This window comes from Apteryx rowi, unplaced genomic scaffold, assembly GCF_003343035.1.
Source record: "Apteryx rowi isolate R43461 unplaced genomic scaffold, aptRow1 scaffold_110, whole genome shotgun sequence".
Taxonomy (NCBI): domain Eukaryota; kingdom Metazoa; phylum Chordata; class Aves; order Apterygiformes; family Apterygidae; genus Apteryx; species Apteryx rowi.
Genome location: NW_020447309.1, coordinates 666,441 through 690,318, shown reverse-complemented (window position 1 = coordinate 690,318; position 23,878 = coordinate 666,441). Strand labels below are relative to the sequence as shown.

General features: G+C 38.9%; 1 protein-coding gene and 1 long non-coding RNA gene across 16 annotated transcripts in view; one reads left to right on the top strand and one right to left on the bottom strand.

Annotated features, from left to right (window-relative positions):
• Positions 1-13,285, bottom strand: part of LOC112970988 — a 38,365-nt gene extending 25,080 nt beyond the window's left edge. Inside the window, exons 1-4 of one of the 2 annotated variants that reach the window (XR_003255216.1) lie at positions 13,156-13,285; positions 12,032-12,073; positions 8,471-8,520; positions 6,833-6,871 (exon numbers count right to left, since the gene is read on the bottom strand). This is a non-coding gene — a long non-coding RNA (uncharacterized LOC112970988). Of the gene's footprint in view, positions 1-6,832; positions 6,872-8,470; positions 8,521-12,031; positions 12,074-12,819; positions 12,976-13,155 lie in introns of those variants that run through there. The other variant, XR_003255217.1, reaches the window with a different exon arrangement.
• The window catches only part of HNRNPA3 (heterogeneous nuclear ribonucleoprotein A3), an 18,429-nt gene continuing 7,599 nt past the window's right edge, over positions 13,049-23,878 (top strand). Inside the window, exons 1-9 of one of the 14 annotated variants that reach the window (XM_026075923.1) lie at positions 13,050-13,133; positions 15,125-15,217; positions 17,211-17,322; positions 21,512-21,634; positions 21,721-21,867; positions 21,953-22,163; positions 22,404-22,493; positions 22,555-22,662; positions 22,743-22,853. In XM_026075923.1, coding sequence (XP_025931708.1) covers positions 15,210-15,217; positions 17,211-17,322; positions 21,512-21,634; positions 21,721-21,867; positions 21,953-22,163; positions 22,404-22,493; positions 22,555-22,662; positions 22,743-22,853 — 910 coding nt within the window. In that variant the 5' untranslated portion in view covers positions 13,050-13,133; positions 15,125-15,209. Of the gene's footprint in view, positions 13,134-13,444; positions 13,572-13,596; positions 13,621-15,042; positions 15,218-15,269; positions 15,679-15,741; positions 15,958-17,210; positions 17,323-21,511; positions 21,635-21,720; positions 21,868-21,952; positions 22,164-22,403; positions 22,494-22,554; positions 22,663-22,742; positions 22,854-23,878 lie in introns of those variants that run through there. The other 13 variants (XM_026075920.1, XM_026075932.1, XM_026075902.1 and 10 more) reach the window with 13 other exon arrangements.

The following is a 23,878-nucleotide window of genomic DNA, read 5'->3' as shown; positions in this document are numbered from 1 at the left end:
CAAAGGTTAGGGTATAAAAACATCAATGTTCACATAATACCATACACATAATTTGTTAATGTACAAATACATCATATTTGTGGCTGATCTGTCAGCAGTGGTATGAATACACACTGAAATACTTCTATAGTGTAAGAAAATGCTCCCTAAAAATAAATTAAGCTTTCTCCTCTCAGAGGGCAGGTTCTCTGCAGCTGTCCAACCAAAGTCACTCTGAAACCTGGAACATACGGACAAGACTTCTGTATCTGTAATAGCAGTCACTTCAAGAGAATTCTGCCTTTCTGGCCCTGCTACCCTTAAACAGTATAGCTTATAAACGTAAATTTACACATATTTGTTTTTACAATCTTCCACAGGACCAGAGGGAAGATAATACATACCTTGAAGAGCAGTGGTACAAATTCTGGAGTTGAGTCATTACAATCTCTAGCCAATAGCTTTCTACCCATTACTGTTCAATATATATTCTCTTTCTCCATAGGAAAAAAAACACAGAATAACATATACTGGAGGCTATGTAGAAAAAGGTCACCTCCTGTGTAATTTTATAGAGACATTTCTGTGCTAATGGGGAAACAGTGAACCTAACCTACGTGTTCACTGTTCTCTAGATAGGTTAGATTCTGCCATTTACATGTTACAGTAAAGGTGCCAGGCTAGTGAGACAGAAGAGCAAAAAGCAGCTCCCACGCATGAGTACTGAGGAGATTATGCATACAGACTGTACCTATGCTTCCAGGATGATCACTGACATCATGAAAGAGCTGTTGTCTAAAATGACACAACCATTTCTTACTAACGGATTGATTTGGAAGACTAAGTATGGCAGGACTAGGGTTAACAAATAAAATCATAATAGATATTCAAAGTGGCACGGCACAAATTCTTACCTTCAAAGAGAAAAAAAAAAAAAGACTGGAAAGTAATGAAAGGAATCTACTACTAGATCAAATTCTTTTGGTGTTTTAAATGTCTTGAGTAGCTTCATAATTGCTGGGGAATTTTACCCTTCACCAATATAGGTATTTTGTGTTTCGTAAATAATTCTATCCTGCACTGGTCAGCCTGAATACAAACACTTCTTTCCTATCTTAGGACAGGAAAGAATGAAGAGGGCATACTGGTTTATTTTCTGTTTGAAAAAATACCATATAAGGAACACAGATTGGGATCACATTTGTCCTTTCACAAGATGAAAGTTTACATAGCTACATTTTGACATTGTATCTGGAATTCTCAGATTTCTGCCACTTGCAAGTTACACTTGTAGAGTTCATTCTGTAGCCAAAGTTTTTGAATCTTTGTTTTGTCTAACAAAAACTGTCAACATACAACAAATTAGCTGCCCCTAGTGCTTTAACAAAGTCGTGGGAGTTGACACCTCTTTGCCATATGCTCAATAGGATAAACACATTGCCAACATCAACTCATCATAATATAAAAGAATACCACCCTTATTTTGCCCTGTCCCAAAGTTATCCTGAGGTCATTTCGATAATCCTGCAAATAGTCAACAGGGCAGCCCCTTGTAACTGAGTCAATTCCACAGAATTCAGGACAGATGGCAATGTAAGATGAAGCATCATAAATTGGAGAAAACCTAGTCTTAGTGAATGCAGCAGAGAAGCTTGTAACGGCCGCAGTATAACAAAGAAGTGTTAGAGTTAATCCACTGCTATCTGTCTTTATTTTGCTAACCCACTCAAGTGGACACCACAGCATTGAGACTACATTAATCAAAATTTGGAATGACCTGCTTTTCATTGCAAACTGCAGTTATCTTTCTTTACTGATTGGCCTTGACCTGTCAGCTGCCTTTGGTACTGCTGACCCTGGGGGTTCTTTTGAAGAGCCTGGAGTACTATGAAGGGTTGTCTGACTCGGTTCTTGCTCAGTTTAATTCATATTCTACTCAACATACCTATTTTATTTCCAGTAGAAATTGCTCATTTAATTGCATTGTAAGTTTTATGGGCTATGCCCCAGGCTGCGTTCTTTATGCCAAGCTTCTCAGTATTTATATGTAGAATGGTGAAAAAGAAAAAAAAAAAAGTCATTCACTCACAAAGCTAGACCAGGCTTCATAATACCAGTAATTTTTACTGCTTTATTTTGTATACAAAGCTGGTTTGGGAATAACAGAAAGGTAGGTGTCACCAGCCCAGACTTATTTGACAAACGCACTGTTTTCTACTTCATACATTCAAGATAGGTTTGTCCTCCTTTTAGGAATTTAGCAACCCTTTCTTCAATGCTAATAAAGTCTGGTAAGAGACCTATATTGCAATTTCACATCTAAACAACCCCAAAGTTTGTTGGATGAGATCCTTACTGCAAACCAAACAGTTCATACCCAAGATACTAATATTCTTTCAGATAATAATTTTGTAGTGGGATCAAAGTGTTTAATTTCTTCCTTTTGCTTTGCCAATGGGTCTCAGATTTGATATTCCCAATTGTGATTCTTCCCAAAGGAATAAAGAAATGGTGTAATATAGCATAATTCTAGCATACTTGTGGTATTTGCCAGAACATATGAGAGTTTAAATTTGACATTCAAATTCAAGTATGAGAAAATGCTTTCAAATATTATGCCACCCATAAACTCACAGACTAGTGCTATTTTCTTTATTACAAATTAGTAAAAGGCAAATTGTAGTCTTACAACTAGCATTTAAGTTTGCCAGTGCTGTTTATCACCACTAGATCACTGTCAAAACAATATCACAGGGATTAGGAATGTAATATTGAAAGAAACACATAAGGTAAACTTTGATTTTTATTCATATTTTGAATGAATAGATTATTTCAACAAATAGGAGCGAGCTTATGGCTCAAGATATTTCACTTCATATCAGAACTGATACATTAAATCAGTATCATCATGATTATGAAACTGAAAAATTTAGGTTAGAACCATCATTCAGGAATAATCTGGATCCTGGTCATCCAACCAGTTTTGTGCAGATGGATTCCTGTACCAACTGCAGTGGAATGCTGTGCAAGAATTACAATCTGCATACAATGGTAAGAGTACCAGATTCAGACCTCAGAGCAAAACACTAACTTGCCATTACAAGTAAAATGTATTTATTATAAGCATTATTTTTTATTTGAACATTTAATTGAATTTACTTTGTACTATGTTGGCTACCTTATTTTAAAATAAAAGGTAGACAATGGAGAAAAATACAAGGGATAAATACTAAAAGAAAATTATGATTAACCTATTAAGAAAATTTTTGAAAACAGATTTTTTTAAAACAGGATAAAGAGGATAGTAATACAAATAGGAGATATGATCAAAAAATGCAAATAAAGGGAAGCTACAAAAAGAACAAGACTGAAGTTCATTCACAAGTAAAAACAAAGTAATAGACAGTATCTGTTGAGAGATCAGAAAGCAAGCTTAGAAACCAAACACCTCCAGATTTTAGAAAAACTCAGCTCTGAATCTAATTTTTGTGAGCTAGGATGTATCACTAGTAAGCTTTGGTAGGAAAGTTCTGGACTCTTATGTAAAGATCAACAAACTAGAAATGGACTCAGAGGCTTTACTCTTGATGTCATGTGCTCTAATTTGATACTAATTCCAGTTGAACTACTATCAATTACCTTATCTGTAAATGCAATCAGAGAAAAGCCCAGGGTCTGAAATTCAGCGAGCATTTATATGAAGAGAAAACAAAGGGTTTGTTTCTTTCTCTAACCTCCCTCCACTAGATTCTTCAAGCCCCTTCTTTCTTGTATCATTTTTCTCTGCTATATGTAATTCTTAACAAAAGCAGAAGAATTTCAATAACAAGGTAAAGTATTCTTTCTGATTAGCTAAGAGCTAATGATTTTTTTCTTTGCTGTCCCTCACCTTGACTTTCTTTTCTGAACAAAGTCTATTTGTTGAGCTGTAATTGCCAGGGCAGTATTGCCAAAGCAATAAAACAAGCTGCGTTAATGCTTTAACATTCAGCTTAATTGTGACAGTAACATACACGTTACAAAAAAAAGAAAATACACACACACACTTTTTTCAAGTGAAATAACATTACTTTCTGCTTTTGATGAATGTCACAAATTACTGATAACAATATGTGGAACAGAGTAGAAATGAGACAACAGCTGCAGCGGTTTAAGTCATTTGTACACTGTCTGTTGTTTGTACCTCCCCTGCTGGAAGTTACCATTTTCAGAAAACAGTAAGCAGAGGGGAATGTGGGCCTACACTTCAGCCACTTCAGTTCACATGTTCAACATGTCTAACACATTAAATTGTTGGAGGGAGGAAAACACCCTCAATTACCATAGCTAAAGTCACAACTAATCTGCCAATAGTAAAAAAAAAAAAAAAAGTATTCAAATTCAGTACTGCAAAAGCAGTGTTTTGCCAAATTTTATTAGAAACAGGTAGAATTTTTTTTTCCAGGAAGCAACAGTGAGCAAATATGTTTTCATTTTTTTCAAAATACTCAAAATTCTGTGTCTATTTATGATCCACTTCCTCTCAGAATGGTTAAAGCACAGCTGATCTTCACAGCAAAGACAGAACCGCAGTCTACTCTTCTTCCCAAATCATCCTACCTAGACTGTGACCTTAGAGGATCAAATCTTAATTTAGAAAAAGTAACAAGGTGGCAGTCCTAGAGTGTCCTATGGGAATGCAAATGCATTGGTCAAACACAGTCCTCAGCAGAAGCAGGAACATTCACAGAGATCTAGGAACAGCAGCTGTGAGCAGTACAGTCTCAGGAAGGCCTGAGGCAGTTTTGGCAAGGTCTGAGGAGACCTTCTGCACTGGCGGTATTCATACAGTGGTTAATAACGTGTGTTCTGGCATACTGATATCATCTATGTAAAGCAGACGACAAAGGAACATGGTGCCTGCTGTGAGGAACTAACAGTTTGTGGGATAATTATGAAGCTAAGAATAATACCTAGCAGCATATAGTAGGGACATGCTCATTCCAAGACAAACTGTATTTAATAACAAAATATTCTCTTCTCCTCGTTACTCTTCAAGGAGAAGTAATTCAGCAGCAGCTGTTTTGGTCCAACAACTTGCTTCCATGAGAGTAAAGAAGATTGCTACTGCATACATAAAGAGGTCATGCTAGTACAGATTGAGGTTTATACTCTATTCCTAGTGGAACACCACTAAAGTACAACCCTAATAATGGGGTGAAACATGTAGACTTTTTCAGCTTACATACTATCCAATTCCCTCAATATCCTAAGACCAGCATGCATGTAAATCACTAGGAAACATACATGCTTATGTTTTAGCATAAATGGGATCTGAGGTACATACTCACAAAAAAAATTTAGGTTCCGAAGATGAATTGTAGGCAGATTTTAGAGTCAATATTGACAGACTTAACCCAAAGGTGAAAACTGCCCAATCTGCCTCATCTCATTGAAGTGAACAAAACAGGAAAAAGAAGAGCTTTAGCCTGGTGTTTCAGCAGTGCTGCAGTCATGTATAATTTAATACTCCATGACTGGCTAATAACACTCTTCTCTATGTTCCTATCACAAGTCTTGCAATAATGGTCAAGATTCGTGGTTTCCAGCAGTCAGTTTGGAATACTGCTGCACTGCACCAGGCCTGACATAGTAGTTCTGGTTTCCCATTGGGATGTGCTATCTAATTGCATCAGTCTGCCATCTTAAACTCTTGGGAGGGCGTTAAGCTAAAAAATAAACAGAGACAGGCGAGACAGGAGGCTGTGTTTGGGCACAGAACTTACAGAGCAGAAGAAAAAGTAACTCCAATTCAGATAGCCCCATAGCCAACTTCATGATGAGGAGGGAATAAAAGGAACAGGTGGACTGGAGGGTTAGCATATGTCCATTTGAGAAGGACACAGAAAGTAGTTAATTTTTTCTTAAACAGTAACTTTAAGATATACTTACATAAATAACCAGTTGTGTGTTTCTATAATTACACATTACAAGCATATTTCTTGAATTTTAAATTAAATATTGTATAATGATAGATAAAAAAAAAAGAAATTATTTTTCTCATTGTAAATTCTGTGGTGTAACTACAGCTAATATTTCAAATGGTATAGCCCTCTTGGTTGACTAAACTTAAAAAGAAACTCCTAAGTCACAGGGTTGAGGTGATACTTCTTCAAGCTGACCCCACTGAAGTGAAGCAAACAGATCCATTTACCTGCATGCTTTGAATAACAAGACTCTGAAACAGCACCCAGAAAAAATACGAAAATTAGTAACATCTGCAAATTTCTTAGGCCTACTTGCATTGTAGGCCTCATCCTCAAACAACATAAATTAATGTGTAAGGAATGCACATCAGGTAAGAATCTGATTCCATGACTCTAAATCTTTTATCCACTTTTTTTTTTTTTTTTATGGTGGGAACATTATTAGAGAATTATTAAATTGTTCAAACACCACAAAATCAAACTATGTTTTACCTATATCTGGTATAAGATAGTGTAACCAAGTCTTCTGATATCTGGTTAATGTAGATTGATACCCATCTATAATAGGGTTATAGTTGCAAACATTAAAAATGTACTGCTAGTCTTTATATTATATTTGAACAGGAGTGATCAGGTTTCGGGGAAGGTCAAATGATACTCCACAAAAAAAAAAAAGCTTGTCTGTCATTTCACAAAAAACAAAAGCAAAATAGCAACATTTTAAATCCACATTGTTCCCATTTACATGAGTTCACTTGTTTGAAAGTTACAGTCTTAAATATTAATTCATTTTTATGTATTAGCTAGCTGACCTTATGTTAGCTTTCTCTTGCATAATCTGCTTATATTACCATCCTCTTATTAACACATGGAAAATGATTAATTACCTGGCCAATGAAATCAGGAGAACTCAAACTGTCTGTGTCCTGAAGGCAGGAAATGTCATCAGGTTATATATTGCAGTAAATATTTCTACTATTCAGCATTTTCCAACTGTGTTTATTGCACATGATCTACAGTATTTGGTAAACAAGTGTGTGCAGCCATTTCTGCGGTGAACATTCTAGAATTACAGGGCATTTTTTTAAATTCATAACACAATTTTCTTTTCCATGGAATACATGAATTCATACATTTGAAGTCTCTGAATGTACAAATGACTACTAGCTGCACTTGCCTCACCTGAGGCTATATTCTCTCAGTAGTTTCAATATATTTCTCTTAATTAAATGATATAATCTGCCGCAATGAGTAGGTAGGCTCCTGACCTTCTCTAAAGTTTTATTCTACTTGCCCAGCATCTCCATTGGGCTCTTGGTATTGGTCAGTACAATAATTTTAAATGTCGTAAGAGAGAATGACAATATACTTAGCAGAAACAATTACAATGCTCACGATACTCATTTAAATTATGACCACTCATATTTTAGGGGATAATATTTTGTATTTAGCAATACTTACTTCTAACTAAATACAAAAATTCTATGTTAGAGAAAAAAGAATGATATATAGCTTGTATATGGAAATCATTATGAAGATTTTAGGATTTTTTTAAAATAGATATGCGTTAAAGTTCCAAGTGCAAACATTAGCACATGTGGTATTATGCCCTGGAATTTAAATTTATTTTGGCAGCTTATGAAAGACAACCTTATTCACATATGTTTCATGCTTTCTATATACAGAGAGCAGTACACATCCTGCAACATAGTAATCTAAAAATCTCAAATAAAAAAAATGCTTCTCAGCAACAACAGACCAAAAAATGATTATGTAAAAAATCAATTCAATGTCTTTTGAAATATCAGACTTCCCAGAGGAGTGTAATACTTAAAAATGGGCTACAACTTGCAAACAGAATAAAACATAGCATGCCATCAAAAAGCATAATCCTAGACATATAAGTATTAAGCATAGCTGGGGGAGTAAATACAGGGAAGGAATCATTTGTGTAGCTAAGCTTTTTAATAACCTTTTTGTGACAGCTGTTGGCAAAGCAGCTTTTAGGGTAGCTACTGTGCATACCAGACAAACAGTTAAAAATATGCTTGATATAACTTTAGGCACAGTCTGAAGAACGTGTGCAAATTCAGTTTAGAAAAAAAGTGAGAGGATTTCATGTTTAGCAGTCAGAAAAGGCATTTCGAGCCATGCAAATCCAGTGCCAGATGTAAGACTAACTATTGGTTGAATACTGACCATGTGTTTGAGCTGTGCAGATCTGAAAACCCCTCCCAGAGCTAGATCTGCATTGCAGTCAAGGAAAGAACAAGATTTATTTCCTCTGCCCTACTCTCTTGCACAGATAGTTTGGCAAGCAGGAAATCCACCTGCAGTTCCTCCCCTAAACTGTACCATATTTAATAATATTATTAATATGTATATTAATAATATTTATTCTTTACCTAGTAGTACAATTACTGCTTACTAGTGTTTTCCAAATCTTAGTAACAAGGAATGAATATTAAGATCAAGTATAATCTTATATTGCTTTTAAAAGTTTTGATTTGAAGAGCAGATATTACCTGCTATGTCCTCCATTCTTCTTTCCTATACATCTTAAGCTTTTTTCTTCCTGTGTAGACAAAATGAACCCTGATTAAATATCATTCCAGAATTTCTTACCTTTTTCCACATTGCAATGATTTTATTAAATAGATTTTAGCACAGTTGACTCCTCATGCATTGGCACCTCAAACACAAAATATTAATTTTCATTTTACCTGGAGTTTTCAAGTATAGGTGGCTATCTCAACAGGACTGAAGCTGTTGAAAAATCACATTTTTTCTTCCCCTGACAATAAATATGCCCCTATTTGATCTAGATTTAAAGAAAATATACATGTTTTCTAACAAAAACAGTCTAGCATAAAGAAAGCATGCTGCTTTTAACAAAGCCCTGAATTTACCCTAGAGCCTAGGGTAAATCAAGCAGCATAGCATATGCTAGGCTTACATTATTTTATATAAAGTAAGCTCCTTAAATACAGTGGTTGACACTTTAACATGACAGCTTTACACTTTGTCTAGAGTACAACTTTGTTAGTAACAGTAGAATTCCCCCTACCCTAAGATCCAGGCAATAAATGTGAGTTTCTTGGGCACAAAGTTATACAGCCAACTATGCTATAATGGCATCTCAGCAGGCTGTCTTTTTTTCATTGCTGGAGGTCTTATTGTTTTGGTAGTCCTAATAAGGCCTGGAAAATCATTCCCAATGAGTGGCTTTTCTTTTAATTTCTGTCAGCAGGGTTCAAGTAAATAATATTTTAAGATGAAAATTCAGAGAAAACACAGTGAAAGCAGGTTGTGGAATAAAATAGAGTCTAACTATGTTCAGATTTGACTAGCATTCAAAGAAAGGCAAAGCAGCTGGAAAGAATTGTTTAGGAAACAGTATTCATTTTACAGTAATCCAAAATGCAGGATTATTTTCCATCTAGTAAGTATAGGCTTACACATCTGGTGCACATATAAATTATTCTAAAGAATAAGCATTTTATATGGGGATACAACTGTAAAAAGAATTCATCCCCTGTCCCTGAATGAAAACAAAATATACAAAGGAAAAGCAGTCTAAAAGTATTTTTAATTGAACTAGTTGCTAATTGTTTGATATCTCTCATTTCCTGGGTCACAGCTCTGAGACGGAGCTCTTGAGGAATGTAAGTCATGCAAAACTGATCTAAAGTCAGACAAATGGAGTTTAATGAACTTAGTTGCAAGAGTTTGGTGTTATTCTCTGTTTGCTAGAAATTACTCCAGTATTAGGGCGACAGACAAGGACATGTGCCTTTGCTTCAGAGATACTAGCTGACAGACTGGCATATTAACTCACACTCACCTTTATCAATTATTAAAGTTAATATGGGAGACTCTAAATTGAAGCAACTGATGTGTCTATGTACATTCTGTAACTTCTGCAGAAAAAAGCAGAAAGTGGAAATACCATCGCAAAACCACTGTAACTACGTCCTGTAGAGACTGCCAGAGTTCTGAGACATTAGACACTTGGACTGGCATCATCTGAAGTGGAAAGGGCCTTTAGGATTTGTTGTTTCTCAGTATGTATGCACATGTGTATGTACATATATATGCAGAGACAGAGACAGAAACCATTATTTCCAATTTCTGAAATAAAGCAAATACTGTAACATAATCACACTGCTCATTCTGATATCAATAACCAGACTGTTGGTTCTAGGTATTTTTAAATTAATGAAGTGAAAGGTATTCTTGCAGCCTGGATTGCCTACAAGTACAACTACAATTGCCAAAATGTTATCAGACTTTACACTAATATATTATCCTGTCTTTGTTCAGTGAAGCTTGGCCGTTTAAATCAAACGCAGAGATGAAAACAATGGCTTCTATATAAAGAAGATAGCAGAATCTACAGATGCTTGCACAATAGTCAAGTGTCTGCAGTAACATTTATCCATATTTAAGTAGACCATATATCTACAATACAGAAAAAAAGAAGAATTGAATGTTAGACAATCTTTTGTCCTGCAGCTCACTTTAGTTTTTTACTATACAGTACTCAGGCCTCCTTGCCAAGATTATAGTTTGTGTGCTTTTCAAAGTATGAAATTTCAGTACATTTAAACAAACTACACTTGTAAAACTATCATCACAATACTACCATTTAATCAATAACGAGTCCTTTTGTTTCTGCAGTCTAAGAGGCTTACAAAAAATGCACTTGTTTCAGTGAATTGGTTCGTTAACATTACTACTCCAGAGACCAGAATTAAAGACTGGTTTGGTGGTCACATCCTAACCTCCATGTAACACCAAAAAAAAAAAAAAAGTTGGATAACTTCACCAATAATAGTACTTTTGTACCCAAAGATTCATTTCACAAACTAGTATTATGTAAGAGTTAAACGAAAAAGAAAAAAGGGCAATGAAAACAAATTTCAGCCACAGAAATATACAAAAGTTAAAAGTCTTTCCCACTTTTATTGAAGCTGGTACAATTTACCTTTCCTTTGGCTTACAAAGAAGAGAGTATATGTTTGCAAACACTGCTAGGAAAAAAAAATAGCATGCTAGCCACCTGCATAGGTCACCTACTGCTGCATTTGCTGCATAACGTGAAACTGCATCAGCCAAAATAGACACAAGTGTATTAAACACTGTATTTTCTTTTAAGCAAATGTGTGATCCAAAATGGAAAGCAATAGTCTACCAGATACCAACAAACTTGAAAACACTTTACTAGCAGAAGACTGTTTGCTTGAAATCAAAATTATAATTTTTTATCTAGGATCTGACTTGTGGATAATTTTCACAAGCAACTGTAAATCTTTGTAAAATAGGCCTCTCCCTCTTTTACTGGTTTGTCTTTTATATCAGTGTAGAGAGCACAGTATTATAAAATGATTACATTCATTCATTGCTTATGTGTAAGCAATGGCTTACCTGAAGTGCTGGATGACAGAACTRTAGAATTCAAACCTGATCTGCCTATGGCTATGCAAACAGACCACAAGCCAATCAGTCTCCATGAGTGATGCTTAACTGTGAATTTAAAATGAAAATCAAAGTAATGAAGGCCTCAAATTCTTCAAATTCTATGAGGCACTTCTCATAAAAACTAACAAAAATCTTTGCAACCAACGAGTATTTTAAGACATATATTTAGCCAGTACTGTTGTCTCTCTCACAGTATTCTCATCCTGTCGGTGACAAAATCATGAGTACAGGCAACAAAAAAGACACATACATGAAGACTTTTATTTGAAATAAAAGTTAAAGCTGGGTAGTAGACTTTGGTGGAGAAGAAAGGAAGATAAGAAATTGTTGGTTTTAGCCTCAATGCAAAGACTATCTAGAGGCTGCTGAGATTTCCAGTGAGTTCCACTTCCTAGGAAGTCACCTATCTTCTCGCAGAGAACAATCAAAATATAGTAATGATCTACATAAACACTTCTGCTCCCACTTTCATTACACAATGGCTGTGGGAACATTTCTAAACTTATTCAAAATTTACATACATGTTAGGAAAATTCTCTTCGGCTAGAGAAATCAAACAGGTTTTGACACTTTTGCACAAACTGGAGTAAACTAAAGATGCTCACCTGAAACTCAGAGATTATCTCTTCTCAATTTTTTTGTAGGAACTGCAGGTTACAGACACAAGCAAAGAAAGGAAATGGGTGGCTCATACTAAGCTTCTTCCCACTGACTGATAACCCTTTCAGTCAAACATTTTAAATGGGGGGCACCCATCTAAAAACCTTTCAGTGAAACAATATCCACTGGCCATAAAGGTATTTTAAAAAGGGATAAATGCCAACTCCTGCCTAAGTTAGGTGATCCTACTGAAATGGCTACTGGTACAGTGAGGATAGAGATAACTAAGACTGTGGAGCAAAGATGACTTTTACAGGTAGGTTTTTATAATGCTTTTTTTCTGGTGTCATTTTTCAATAAGGAAAAGTTAGTTATGTATGTGCTTAACTATTCAACCTGTTTTATTCTATATGTTTATTCTACATAACCTTTTTTTCAACTCTTTATGCTAGTTTTTGATCACAAACACCAGTAAAACAAGATACAAGTGATGCTTCTGCTTAAAAAACTATAGAGGTTTGTCAAACTGACTGCCTTTACTTGCTCTGATATCCAAACCGAAATACTTTAACCTCTCTCACTTTCAAAGGCTACCTGCTGAACATTCTCTAGAAAGCAATCTTTTCATTGCCTCTTCGCAGGACCTCTAGGATTAAACCAATGCACGGAGGCAAATAACTTCATTTTGAAGGTCTTGGGCCCCACTCGGGCATACTGTGGTTCTCCTGCAGAACTCTGTATCACAACCTTCCCCCCCCCCTTTTTTTTCCCTCTCCTATAAAAGTATTCTAACCCGTCCGATTAATAATTTTCGTCAAGGTCAACGTCTCGGTGGCTCCCCTTCCACAACGGCGCCTAGGGCCGCAGCCAGCCGCCCGTGCGGGAGACCCGGCGGGCAGGGCTCCCGGCCCGCGTGATGAAGGCAGTAGGGGCGGGCGGCGGCCTGACGTGCTGAAGGCGAGAGGCGGTGCCCGCCAGTGCGCCACCACTAACGGCTGCGCGTCGGCGGCGCCGCCACCCCCACAGCGGGCGGCGGTTAGCGCGCTAGGCCAGCGGCAGGCGTGTGACCGACGAGGGCGGGAAGAAGCTTAACTGAACGCTGGCACGGTTATATCTTATCTTATCTCACCTCTACTCCCCCTTTCCCACCTTCCCTCTTCGGCTGTTCCCGCTCCCTTCCTTTTTCCCTCTCTGGGTGGGGAAGGGTCTGCGCCGCCGAGCGCGGCCCAGGGCTGGCGGCACTGCGGGGCGGGGGGAGGGGCGGCGAGCGGCGGGGGGAGGGGAGGGGGAGAAGAAAGAGGGAACAGCCGCCGCGGGGGGGGGGGGGGGGCGGCGAGCGGCGGGGGGAGGGGAGGGGGAGAAGAAAGAGGGAACAGCCGCCGCGCGCGGCTGCGATTACCGTCCCGTCCCCCCGCCGCGAGCCCGAGCGCGCGCGGCGCCCGGAACCCGCCTTCCCGTCACGTGACCCCTCCTCCGCCCTCCCCCTCCTCTTCCTCTCGGCTCCATATTGATACCGAAGGAGGCGAGTCCGGTCACAAAATGGAGGTAATTGCCTACCGCGTGGAGGGAGCGGGACCTGTTAAGCTAAGCTGAGGCAAGGGAGGAAGGGGAGATGAAGCGGCCTTCCCTGCCCCCCACACTAGTAGAGATGCTTAAGCTCTCCGCTAGTGTCCTGGGCGGGAAGGAGGTGCTGGGCGCGCCGGGCTGAAGGAGGGGGCTTGGGGGGAAGGGGCCACAGTGGTGCTCTTTGCGCTTCCCGCCGCCTTCGCTGAGCGGCGACCGCCGTTGCCTTTTTGCTGGGCTTCCCCCGCGCTCCGGGCTCACTTCCCTTCTCGCTGCGGAATGGCGCATTAGCCTGCAATGGCGGTCGCTGGGAGGAAGGGGGAGGGCGCGGGGTGGCTGCGCTTCCTCCGTACGGCCCCTGGGGCACGGTGGCTGCGGCCGCCATTTCGCTGCGCTCCAGCGCGTGGGTGGGTGGCGCGGGGCTGGCCCTCGACTTGCGACAGGGCTGTGGGCATCAGAGCTCCCTTTTGCCATCCTTGGGGGAGACCGAAATGCTTCGGCGCGTGTTCGGGCGAGGGTGATGGTGGAGGGGGATGAGTCCCAGACACAGAGATGTCATTGTTCCCGTTCTCCCTGTACGGCCCCGGTAAAAGCTACCCGCAGTACTGCGCCAGGGATATTCTTCTCCAACCCGTTTTTTTGGGAAGAGACTTTTAAAGCAATACGGTTGTACAGGGCCGTCCCTTGCTCCTCGCTGGAAAAAAGGCCTAGTACACGTAGCAGCACCTCCCTAGGCCCCCTCTTCCCGAGGGGAATTAACACGTGTAGCGAGCTTTTGCTGACCGGGAAGGGGGGAAAGCTTACCGCAAAGCTCTCTCAGATGCTTTCTCGTTTCCCTTTCTCCTTTCCAAGCCCCCCCCCCCCCCAACTGTACATGTACAAGAGCCACGACATTCAGTGGCCTCCCGCCATGATCCTGTTAGACAACACAAAGAAACAGTCCCGCGCAGAGCTTGGTTCAAAGTTTCCTTGACTTGAATGAAATTGCGATTAAATTTGTACTAGGGCAGTCATCCACATCCTACCCAGAGGGAAGATACTGTAACAGTAGCCCCTTTGCTTTTCTTCCCTTTTCCCTCAAAACCTAAGATTTTTGCTCAACTGTTTGTAAGTAATGCATGGTGAGCAAAATTGTTGCAGTATATTTCTTGGGCATCTTGGCCCCTTCCTTTATTGCAAGCTGAAGCCTCGTAGAATTGAGAACAGAGAAACCAACAGCTCACACTAGCTTCTGTTCCTGCCTTAAAAGTAGAGAAGAAACTGGATCCCTTAGCAAAACAGCTAAAAATAACTCCACTTTCCATGTAAGCAATTGTTTTAGTTGCTTCAGGGTTGTTGCATAGTTTGACAAATGGGAGGGATGATGACTTCAGAGCATTTGAACATGCTTCAATAAAGTTTGGAAACCCATCACATAAGTTATTAAGCTAATATCTTCTTGTTTTTTTCCCAGCAGACGTTCCTGTTGGCGTTGGGAATAAACTGCCAACACACTTAAAGCTGAAAATCTATTGTTTTGCTGCTTTAACTCTTAGGTTTGGCACGATATACTGTATGCACATTAGGTCCAACTTTAGCTATATACAAAAAAGACCAATACATCTCCATAGTATTCTCTGAATGGACAGGTAAACTTTCATCTTGGGAATGTCTGTTTCCCCTCTACTATCTTGCTTATTGCCTCTGTAAGAGATGTAGTAGTATAAATTCCTTTGAGTAATGAGGCATCCCCTAGTGGCTTTCTGTTCACTATAGCTAGCAAATTTGTTCTGAGATTACTTTCAGTTCTGTGGTTAAGTTGTAGTATACAACTGTTTCAATGCTAGTTTAACTCAGTTGATAAAAATGTTTTGAATATCTTAAATTAAAGTTGAATACAGTATTTTGTTGATAGCAAGTATAAAAAACAGTATAAAAATGTCTTAAGTTTCTGTGATTAAAAGTAGGAATAGGGCTGTGTTCCTCTTTAGTGGATAGTATGTATTAGCAATGAGACAATTCTTTTGCCCATCTGGTCTTCGGAGGCCATCATAGCAGAGATTACGCCTATGAGCTGGCCAACATGGAGTCCCACTGGGGAAAGCAGCAGGTGACAGTATGAGAGAGGGACTGCATACTTTTCATGTCTTCGGTAGATACCTAAATAGGCTTATCCCTTCTCTCCCTAACAATTCCCAAAGATTAATGTTGCCATACAGCTACTTTTTCAAAAGCTTTTGACTTGTCAGTATTCTGTTTCATACCTCCCCAGCATGCTTTAAGGAATTTAACAGCTCAGGAGGTGTTACAAAACTGCCCTATCTGCTCTCCTTTTGCTAATGTTTGGCTTGAAGGATTTCAAGAGCAGGCTTAACACTTCTGTAGAGAGGTATACAAAAGTCTTAATGTTACTTCATAAAAACTTTAAAAATTGTTAATCATGATGCTTGTGATTTTGCAACCAGATTTAATTTGAAGATCTTAATTTGAAGCTGTATTTCAACATGGAATTATTTTAAGTAATAATTTTCACTCTGTAGAACAGTACATACTGGTCATTAAGAAACCTGCCTGTCTTTCCCAATATAGTGTTTGCAAGGAATAAAACTTTAAAAATACACCTAATCTTGTAAATATCAGTGATTTTCATGTAGCACAAATGGAATTTTACAGTAGCACATTATTCATTAGAGTGTTCTACTTTGGCTACTGTAATAAATTTTAAGCAACATCCAAATTAACCATGAATTGTTCCCAGAGATACTAATACAGTATAGTAAGACAAATTAAGTAACTTAATGATCTGAGTAAACTTGATATAATAAAGATTAAAGGGAACATGCTTTTTTGTTTGAATGCTTACATATGGATTCATTAACTAACCTTATTTGTGAAATACTTGCTTCTTTTTGCAATGACATGTTACATAAATATGTTAACATCTTTACTGTGAGCAGTTAGACATGTAAATAGAACATTGGGTAGTAATTAAATACGTAATTTGGAAGCAAAGGACTATGCCAATTGACCAGTACTATAATACAGATTACTAGTGGTCAACTATTAAAGTTTCTAACCTTGCAAGAATCAAATCAATACAAAATTTTTGTGCTGATATTTTAAGGAAAATATTTTTCAGTGCAGAAAGCATTTTTAATGCATCCTCTGGTGTTCCAGTTTTGTAGGCTGTTGGGTCACTGATAACAGTAGACCATGCATAAGATTACTGCTAATAAGCCTTGTTTGTAAAACATTAAATATTTCAGGCATGAACTCTAGAGAAGTAGAATTTGATTTGGATAGCAAAAGTGGAATTTGCTTGCCCTGTACCAGTTGTATTCATGATAGTTACGTAAAACAATATTTAACATAGTTTTTTCCTACAGATTTATGTTTTAGATTATTCCTAGTTATTCTGACAGTTATAAACAGACCTTTAGTAGGATAGCAGATGTTCCTTCTGCAGCTCTTCATAACTGTGAGCAAAATAGACTGAGGATTTTTACTCTACCCTTTTAAATATTTATATTTTTAATTTTACCCCTCCCCCATTTTCTCCTGTAAAGCCATTTGTTCCAGCCAGAGAAGGCCCTGTTTTCTAGGATTTGGGGTAAGTGTTGACTTATCCAACCTGTTTTCTAGGTTTCCTAGATTTAAAAGAAAGGCTGATTCAGAGTACCCTTCCAAAATGGCTACTCTTAAGGAAGAAAGAGAGGTTGAAGACTACAAGAGGAAAGGAAGAAGGTCCTCACAGGTGAGACTATTGCCTTTTTCCATTAAAAAATGTAGTTTTGAGGAGAAAAGAGTAACAAAACTTGACTATTTCCATCTGATGGATTAGTTCTGAGCTTTTTTCTGCTGTCTTCATCCCCGTATTAGCAAAATAACTCCTTAAAATACAAAAAAATAAATAAAATTTTAAGGAGTTGAGTGTTAAACATAATGGGGAAATTTTACTTTCCTAGTTTTCTGTTATAACAAAAGTGATCAAATATGTCTTTATTGTTCGTGATTGGAACAGGGTGTAGCAATTTTTTAAGAGTTTTTTGCACTTAGAACATCAGCAGGAACTTGATTTTTCTTCTGATCTTCAAAATTCTGTTTTTAATGGGAATAATTTTTAATACAAATGGTTGCCTGATACTGCAGATGAAAATGATGTTGTACTAAGTAAAAATAATTGTTTTCTCTTGTTTCTAGCAGAAATGTAGACTGAATGAGGTGTGTGGTGAAGATTGGGACTGTTCTGGAAGGATGGGGCAGGGTGCAGGAATGGGAGGGGAAAAGAAAGCCTTGGTACTGTTCAGAAAAAATAATTTTAAGCCCAACAAAGAGGATGTTAAATATGTTTATATAGCCTCTAACTGAGCCATTTTCTGACTCTTTATATTGATTTGTTTCCTTTCCAATGCCTGTTTTCCAGCAGGGCTGGATATTTTTAGCTATTTAAACCATCTTTTTCTGGAGATGATACGCTAGTGTAATCTGAGAGGGCAGGTACATAGTTTTGAACAAACCTTATTGAGTTACATGTATCCTGTAGCCTAAGTTTTTTTTGTATCAAAGTATTGTGTGTAAAGTCCTTCTGAAAAGAATGCATCAATTATCAGGTTAGGTTTGGGTTTTGGATACAATATAACTTTGGTTACTCAGCTGCCTGCAAAACAAGCTTTTGTAGTTAACAAAAGTAACTTTGCCTGGAAGGTACTTAAAAGCTATTAAGTTAATAGAGAAAATGTTTCACAGAGAACGTTTATTAGGCCCTGGTTGTCTGTAAGTTTTTGAGTTTCAGGAGATAGTCCAAGATTGGACTGCCTGGGGGATTGGGCAGTTTAACTTTACAGGTTTCGCTGCAGATAAACTTCGGTATGGTGAGAGGCATTCTGTGGAAAGTTGTTGGTGTTAGCTTTTTCATAAAGATATAGCACATGGGAGTGGTGTGAGGACAGTGCCTTCTGACGGAAGTACTGCAACTTCAAAATGTTGATTATTCAAAGCCCCTGTCATATGAAAATTAAGTTTCTGGCTAACACGGGATAAAAGTGATACAGTGTACCGGCAGCATTGTGCCAAAATTGTGAGACCTTTTCGACAGAAAAGAACTTTTACAGGAGTCGCTTGGCTGGGAGGGGAAAGGCGGTGCTATCGTGGGTTTTTTTTTTCCCCTCCCCTGCTGAAAAGGAGGTACAGGTAGACTGAACTGCGTGTTTTGGGTTTAGACAGGGCGTGGGAGGCTGTAGTTCGAACAGCTACTTCGAGAAAGGATGTTGCGGAGGGAACGAAATGCCTTCCTGACATGCCGGCCGCTGGCGGCGGCCTCCGGGCTCGCGGGCCGCGCTGGCGGCGGCTGCGCGCTGCCGGGCGGGGCGGGGCGCTCCCGCGGCGCCGCTGCGGCTCCGGGACGTGGCGGGGGAGGGGGGGAGCTGCCGCTACTGCGCACGCGCGGTACCGCTCCGCCGTGGCCCCGCCCCTCTCCGACTCCATATTGAGGGTGGAGGAGAGGAGATTGCTCACAAAATGGAGGCGGTTGGTGCTGTGGAAAGCGTTGGCTTGAGGGAGGAAAATTGCCAGGCAAGGCTGAAGGAGAAAAAGTCCCCACCTCCTCAGAATGTGCAAAGATATTTGGGAACTCCCGTAAACTGCTTATGGAAAGAAACGAAGTGATTTGCTGGCTGCAAGAAGGCTGAGCTTTCCCCTCCCCCCCCCAACGCGTGGTGAAAACTGAGTACTGTGAAATGGCGTGCTGGCTCGCGGTATCGACTGAGTGGGAGGGAGCTTGCTAATCCTATTGCAGCCCATGTAGTAGTTACAACAGGGAGGAGGAAAGGAACTGTGTTGTGCAGGGCTTGCTGCCCAGAAGAATGCTGTTACAACTAGCCCATTGCTGAAGGACTAAAAAGTAGCATCCTGCATGATAGAGAGCAGCACTCTGAAAACCCTGGGCACTCTTATCCCCAGTAAGAGCAAAACGCCTGAAAAAAATACCTGTTCCCTAAGAAAATGTTTTCTTCCATTTCTGTGGAAAGCTATAACATAGAGAAGCTCTGAGGGTAATAGTGTCTCCCTATGATGGAAGACTGTGGCCACAGCGTGCGACACAATTTCTGTTGGCTTTGGGAAGCTGTAACAGCAAATCTTTTTCCTCCATAATGAGAACTGCAGTTCCTGCATATGTAATAAAAATGTGAAGGAAAAGCAAAGCCCTTTTCTGCCAGGAGTGACCTGAAGAGTTCTGTTGTCATTTTTTCAAGGTAGAAGTGATCTGAATTGCTAATAGACAACCCCATAACCATAAGTAGTCAGAGAACTGTAAAAAATCAGTGCCTTAAATTGAAAGTTGTTACCCAGAATATCGGGGCTCTCTTGCTTGGTTTTGAGGGTGTAAATAAGAGCTGCAGTCTCTTGCCAGCCAGCTCTCCATAATCTTAGGCATTGTTTCTTGTAGTACAATCTGAACATTATAAACCATTGGATTATAAAAGGATCCTAAAAGCAGTAAAAGAATCCAAAGCAGTGTATAATTGAGAAACCGTTTTGCCATGTATTGCTTCACAAATTTCATTGCTCTCTAGGGCAAATGTAGTACAAGACACTTTTCTGACTGATCCCCCACCCCCCTTTATTTAAACAGCAACAGGGGCTAAAGCACTTCATGTGTACATTTGAAGCAAGATGCATGTAAAAGTATAATACAGATACAAAGATGTGTATGTAAAAGGCTGTGATCTGATCTGTCTAGTTCAGCTCTCAAGTTTGTGCTGCTTCTAGTCCAAACTAACTCATTGCAGCAGAAACAGTGGATCCTATTGCACATTCCTGCTGCAGAATTGAAGTCATGCAGCAGCTCTGGCCAGCACCTTTGCTGTGGAGTGGTTTGAATGCACAGAAATATCTGATTGTTAACAAGCAACTACATTAAAGTCTTATTTATAAGTCGCCTTTGTCTTGTGGGGAAAAAGTTAAAATGACTTGCCAAACTTCTGTCAAAAGTACAGGGATATTTCCTGCCCCGCTAAAATAACTAACACTGAAAGAAAGCAGAAGCACTTAGGCACTATTAAGCCTGCATTTAAGGGTGCTATAGAAAACTTTAGCACACTTTAAAATGTGGCTGATCAGGTGTAGGTAATACTGTCAAGAGCTTCAATTACACTGAAGTTTGTTTCAACTATGCTTGTTAAGATACCAGTCTTGCTCCAGTAGTTAGTCCCCATTCATGATCAAATTCCTAACCACCTGTTACAGTTTCATTTTCTTAATAAAGATAAGTCCAAACTGATTCACATTTAGGCGGTATTTCCCACAACACTGAAAGCCAGATAAGTACTTCTACTTTCTTGTTTGTGTAGTCTCTCAACTAACAAAGTTATCTCAGTACAAAATTTGCACTTTTAAGGAACTAAGAATTAATTTCCTCACACAGGCATGGAAATAAGAATTTTTTTAAATGTTTTAAACTGGATGGTACAAAAGGCTAGACCCTTGTTTTGGACATTTTATGTTGAACACTTTTCTTAAGCTTTTGATAGTTTCTCATGATTATGTTTTATAAAGTGTTAAAGCTTCCTTTTATCTTGCAGTGGTTCTTTGCAAATCCCTACAGAGCAATTTGCAACTTGAAATTAAGATAGACATAAAATGGAAGCGCTTTGCTGGGGGTGGGGGGGGGGAGAACAGAACAATTTAGTACCTTGAAGTTTCTTCTTACTGTTGTTTGCATTTGAGCATTCTTAAGTTGTTAACTAGTTACTGTTTTAATTAAAACCACACCTCATTAAGTGTTAAGCTCACTGTGCTGCTGTCTACAACCATTAGAAGTCATTGTTTTCGTGCAAATATGTTCCACTTTTAGTTAGAATGTGCACAGATCATTTTTAGTAATTCTGTGGAATTTTAACTCTGTGGTTTGTATTCAGAAATGTATTTCTTTTTTCCTTTTGTAGGGCCATGAGCCTAAAGAGCCAGAGCAGCTGAGAAAGCTATTCATTGGGGGTCTGAGCTTTGAAACAACAGATGATAGCTTGAGAGAGCACTTTGAAAAATGGGGCACGCTCACGGATTGTGTGGTAAGGTGTCAAATATTTGTGCTTTTGGAAAGATACAGGTACTTAATATAGTATAGGAATGAAGTGTCTCTTCTACATTTTTGTAGGTGATGAGAGACCCACAAACAAAACGTTCCAGAGGCTTCGGCTTTGTGACTTACTCTTGTGTGGAAGAGGTAGATGCTGCAATGAGTGCTCGACCACATAAGGTTGATGGACGTGTGGTTGAACCAAAGAGAGCAGTTTCAAGGGAGGTAAGTTAGTGTTTCAGTTAACTAGGCACGCATTAAGAAACAATAAAGTTATGTAAAACACTGAATGTCATTTTTGGTATTGCAGGATTCTGTAAAGCCTGGGGCACATCTCACAGTAAAGAAAATATTTGTTGGTGGAATTAAAGAAGATACAGAAGAGTATAATTTAAGGGAATACTTTGAAAAATATGGCAAGATTGAAACTATAGAAGTCATGGAAGACAGGCAAAGCGGAAAGAAAAGAGGCTTTGCTTTTGTAACTTTTGATGATCATGATACCGTTGATAAAATTGTTGGTATGTAATTCTTTAATGAGAAGTGGCATGGGGATGAACTTTAGTTCTCAGAAAAGCAGTGCATGGAACGTAATATTATCATAAATCAGCTGCTTGACAATATTGCAAGAAATGGGGTAGATCTAATACTTAAACTATGCTCATGCCTTACAGTGGCATTTTGTTAGTGTTTTATGGTGTACTGTTTTTATGGTGTACTGATTTGATTTTCTAACTTTCCAATTTCACAATTATCTCTAGTTCAGAAATATCATACTATAAATGGACATAACTGTGAAGTGAAAAAAGCACTCTCAAAACAAGAGATGCAGACTGCTAGTTCTCAGAGAGGTAAATTTAGAATTATGTATGATAATTTTGTAGCACTGGTTTTCAATTAATGTAATTTAAGTAAAATATTTTTTAGGTCGTGGGGGTGGCTCAGGCAACTTCATGGGTCGTGGAAACTTTGGAGGTGGTGGTGGAAACTTTGGCCGAGGAGGAAACTTTGGCGGAAGAGGTAGATGACTGGAATGTTTCTCCAAAACGTGACTTTTCATTTGCTGTGTCTGTTGGCTTTAATACTTAATGTGTGTGCAGGAAAAAAATCTCATCTGTTTTGTGTTCCAGGAGGCTATGGGGGTGGTGGTGGCGGTGGTGGGAGCAGAGGAAGCTTTGGGGGTGGTGACGGATACAATGGATTTGGTGATGGTAAGTGTATTCCCCCCTCCCCCCCCTCTTTTTTCTTAATTTTATAACTAGCTTTAAGTCTTATTTCCATCTTGGAAACCAAGTCTACTTTGGTGATAGGTTTTTTTTTTTTTTTTACCTTGTTGAGTATCAAGAGTTGGAGGTTCTTGGTTTTACTTTGTTTTCCCTTCTTTCCCCCCTCCCCCAAAAGTGGTGGGAAAAAAAATTTCCCCTGCATTCAGCCTTTAAATAAGCTCGTGTCATGAGGTCGTGCTTCATGTCATGAAGCAGCTATATATTATTATAGAGTGGAATGAAGATTCAGATATCATTTGAGATGATTAAATCTGTGAGGTAAAGCAGTGACCAGCTGTCTCTTTAAATGATACTAGAACTGTCTTTAAATCAACTGTAAGACTTCTCATGCATTGGTATTATCTTTTGAAAGATGAAATTGGGGTGAGTGTCCAGAAAGGATCTGAAGAAGGCTGTGGAAGTTGCCACAGTGTCAGCTGTGGAAGTGGCATTTTCATTGAAACAAATGGCGAGATAACCTGTAGTTACATATGTCCTGATTCTACAAGCAGTCATGCTTAGTGATGTTGAGTTCTCTGGGACTATTTCCTGGTTCAGAACTACTTCATAAATATGTCTGAGACCAGGTCAGCACCTGGAATATTAAGTCTTTTAGATACACTTTTGGTGACTGGAAAAAAGATCATCTAGTAGTTTTGGCACAAGTGTAAGTAAAGCTGTATGTCTAGATCAAAACTGTAAACCAGAATTCTTTTGAGGACTTTGCCTACTAATTACTTTCAATTTAGAGGTATAAAGAGGATGGTGTATAGTACTGACAGCCACTTGTGTAAAGAGGCAGTTAACACAGTTAACGGGTGGTGGTGGTGGTATGTCTATGCAGTTTGCATGAGCAAGAATGAAATTTAGTATTATATTTCTAACATAGACAAATGTTTTCTATTTGGACTAGATAATTCAGGTACATTATAATTGTTTTTGTTGTTTTTAAATATGAGCTTTATCTTACC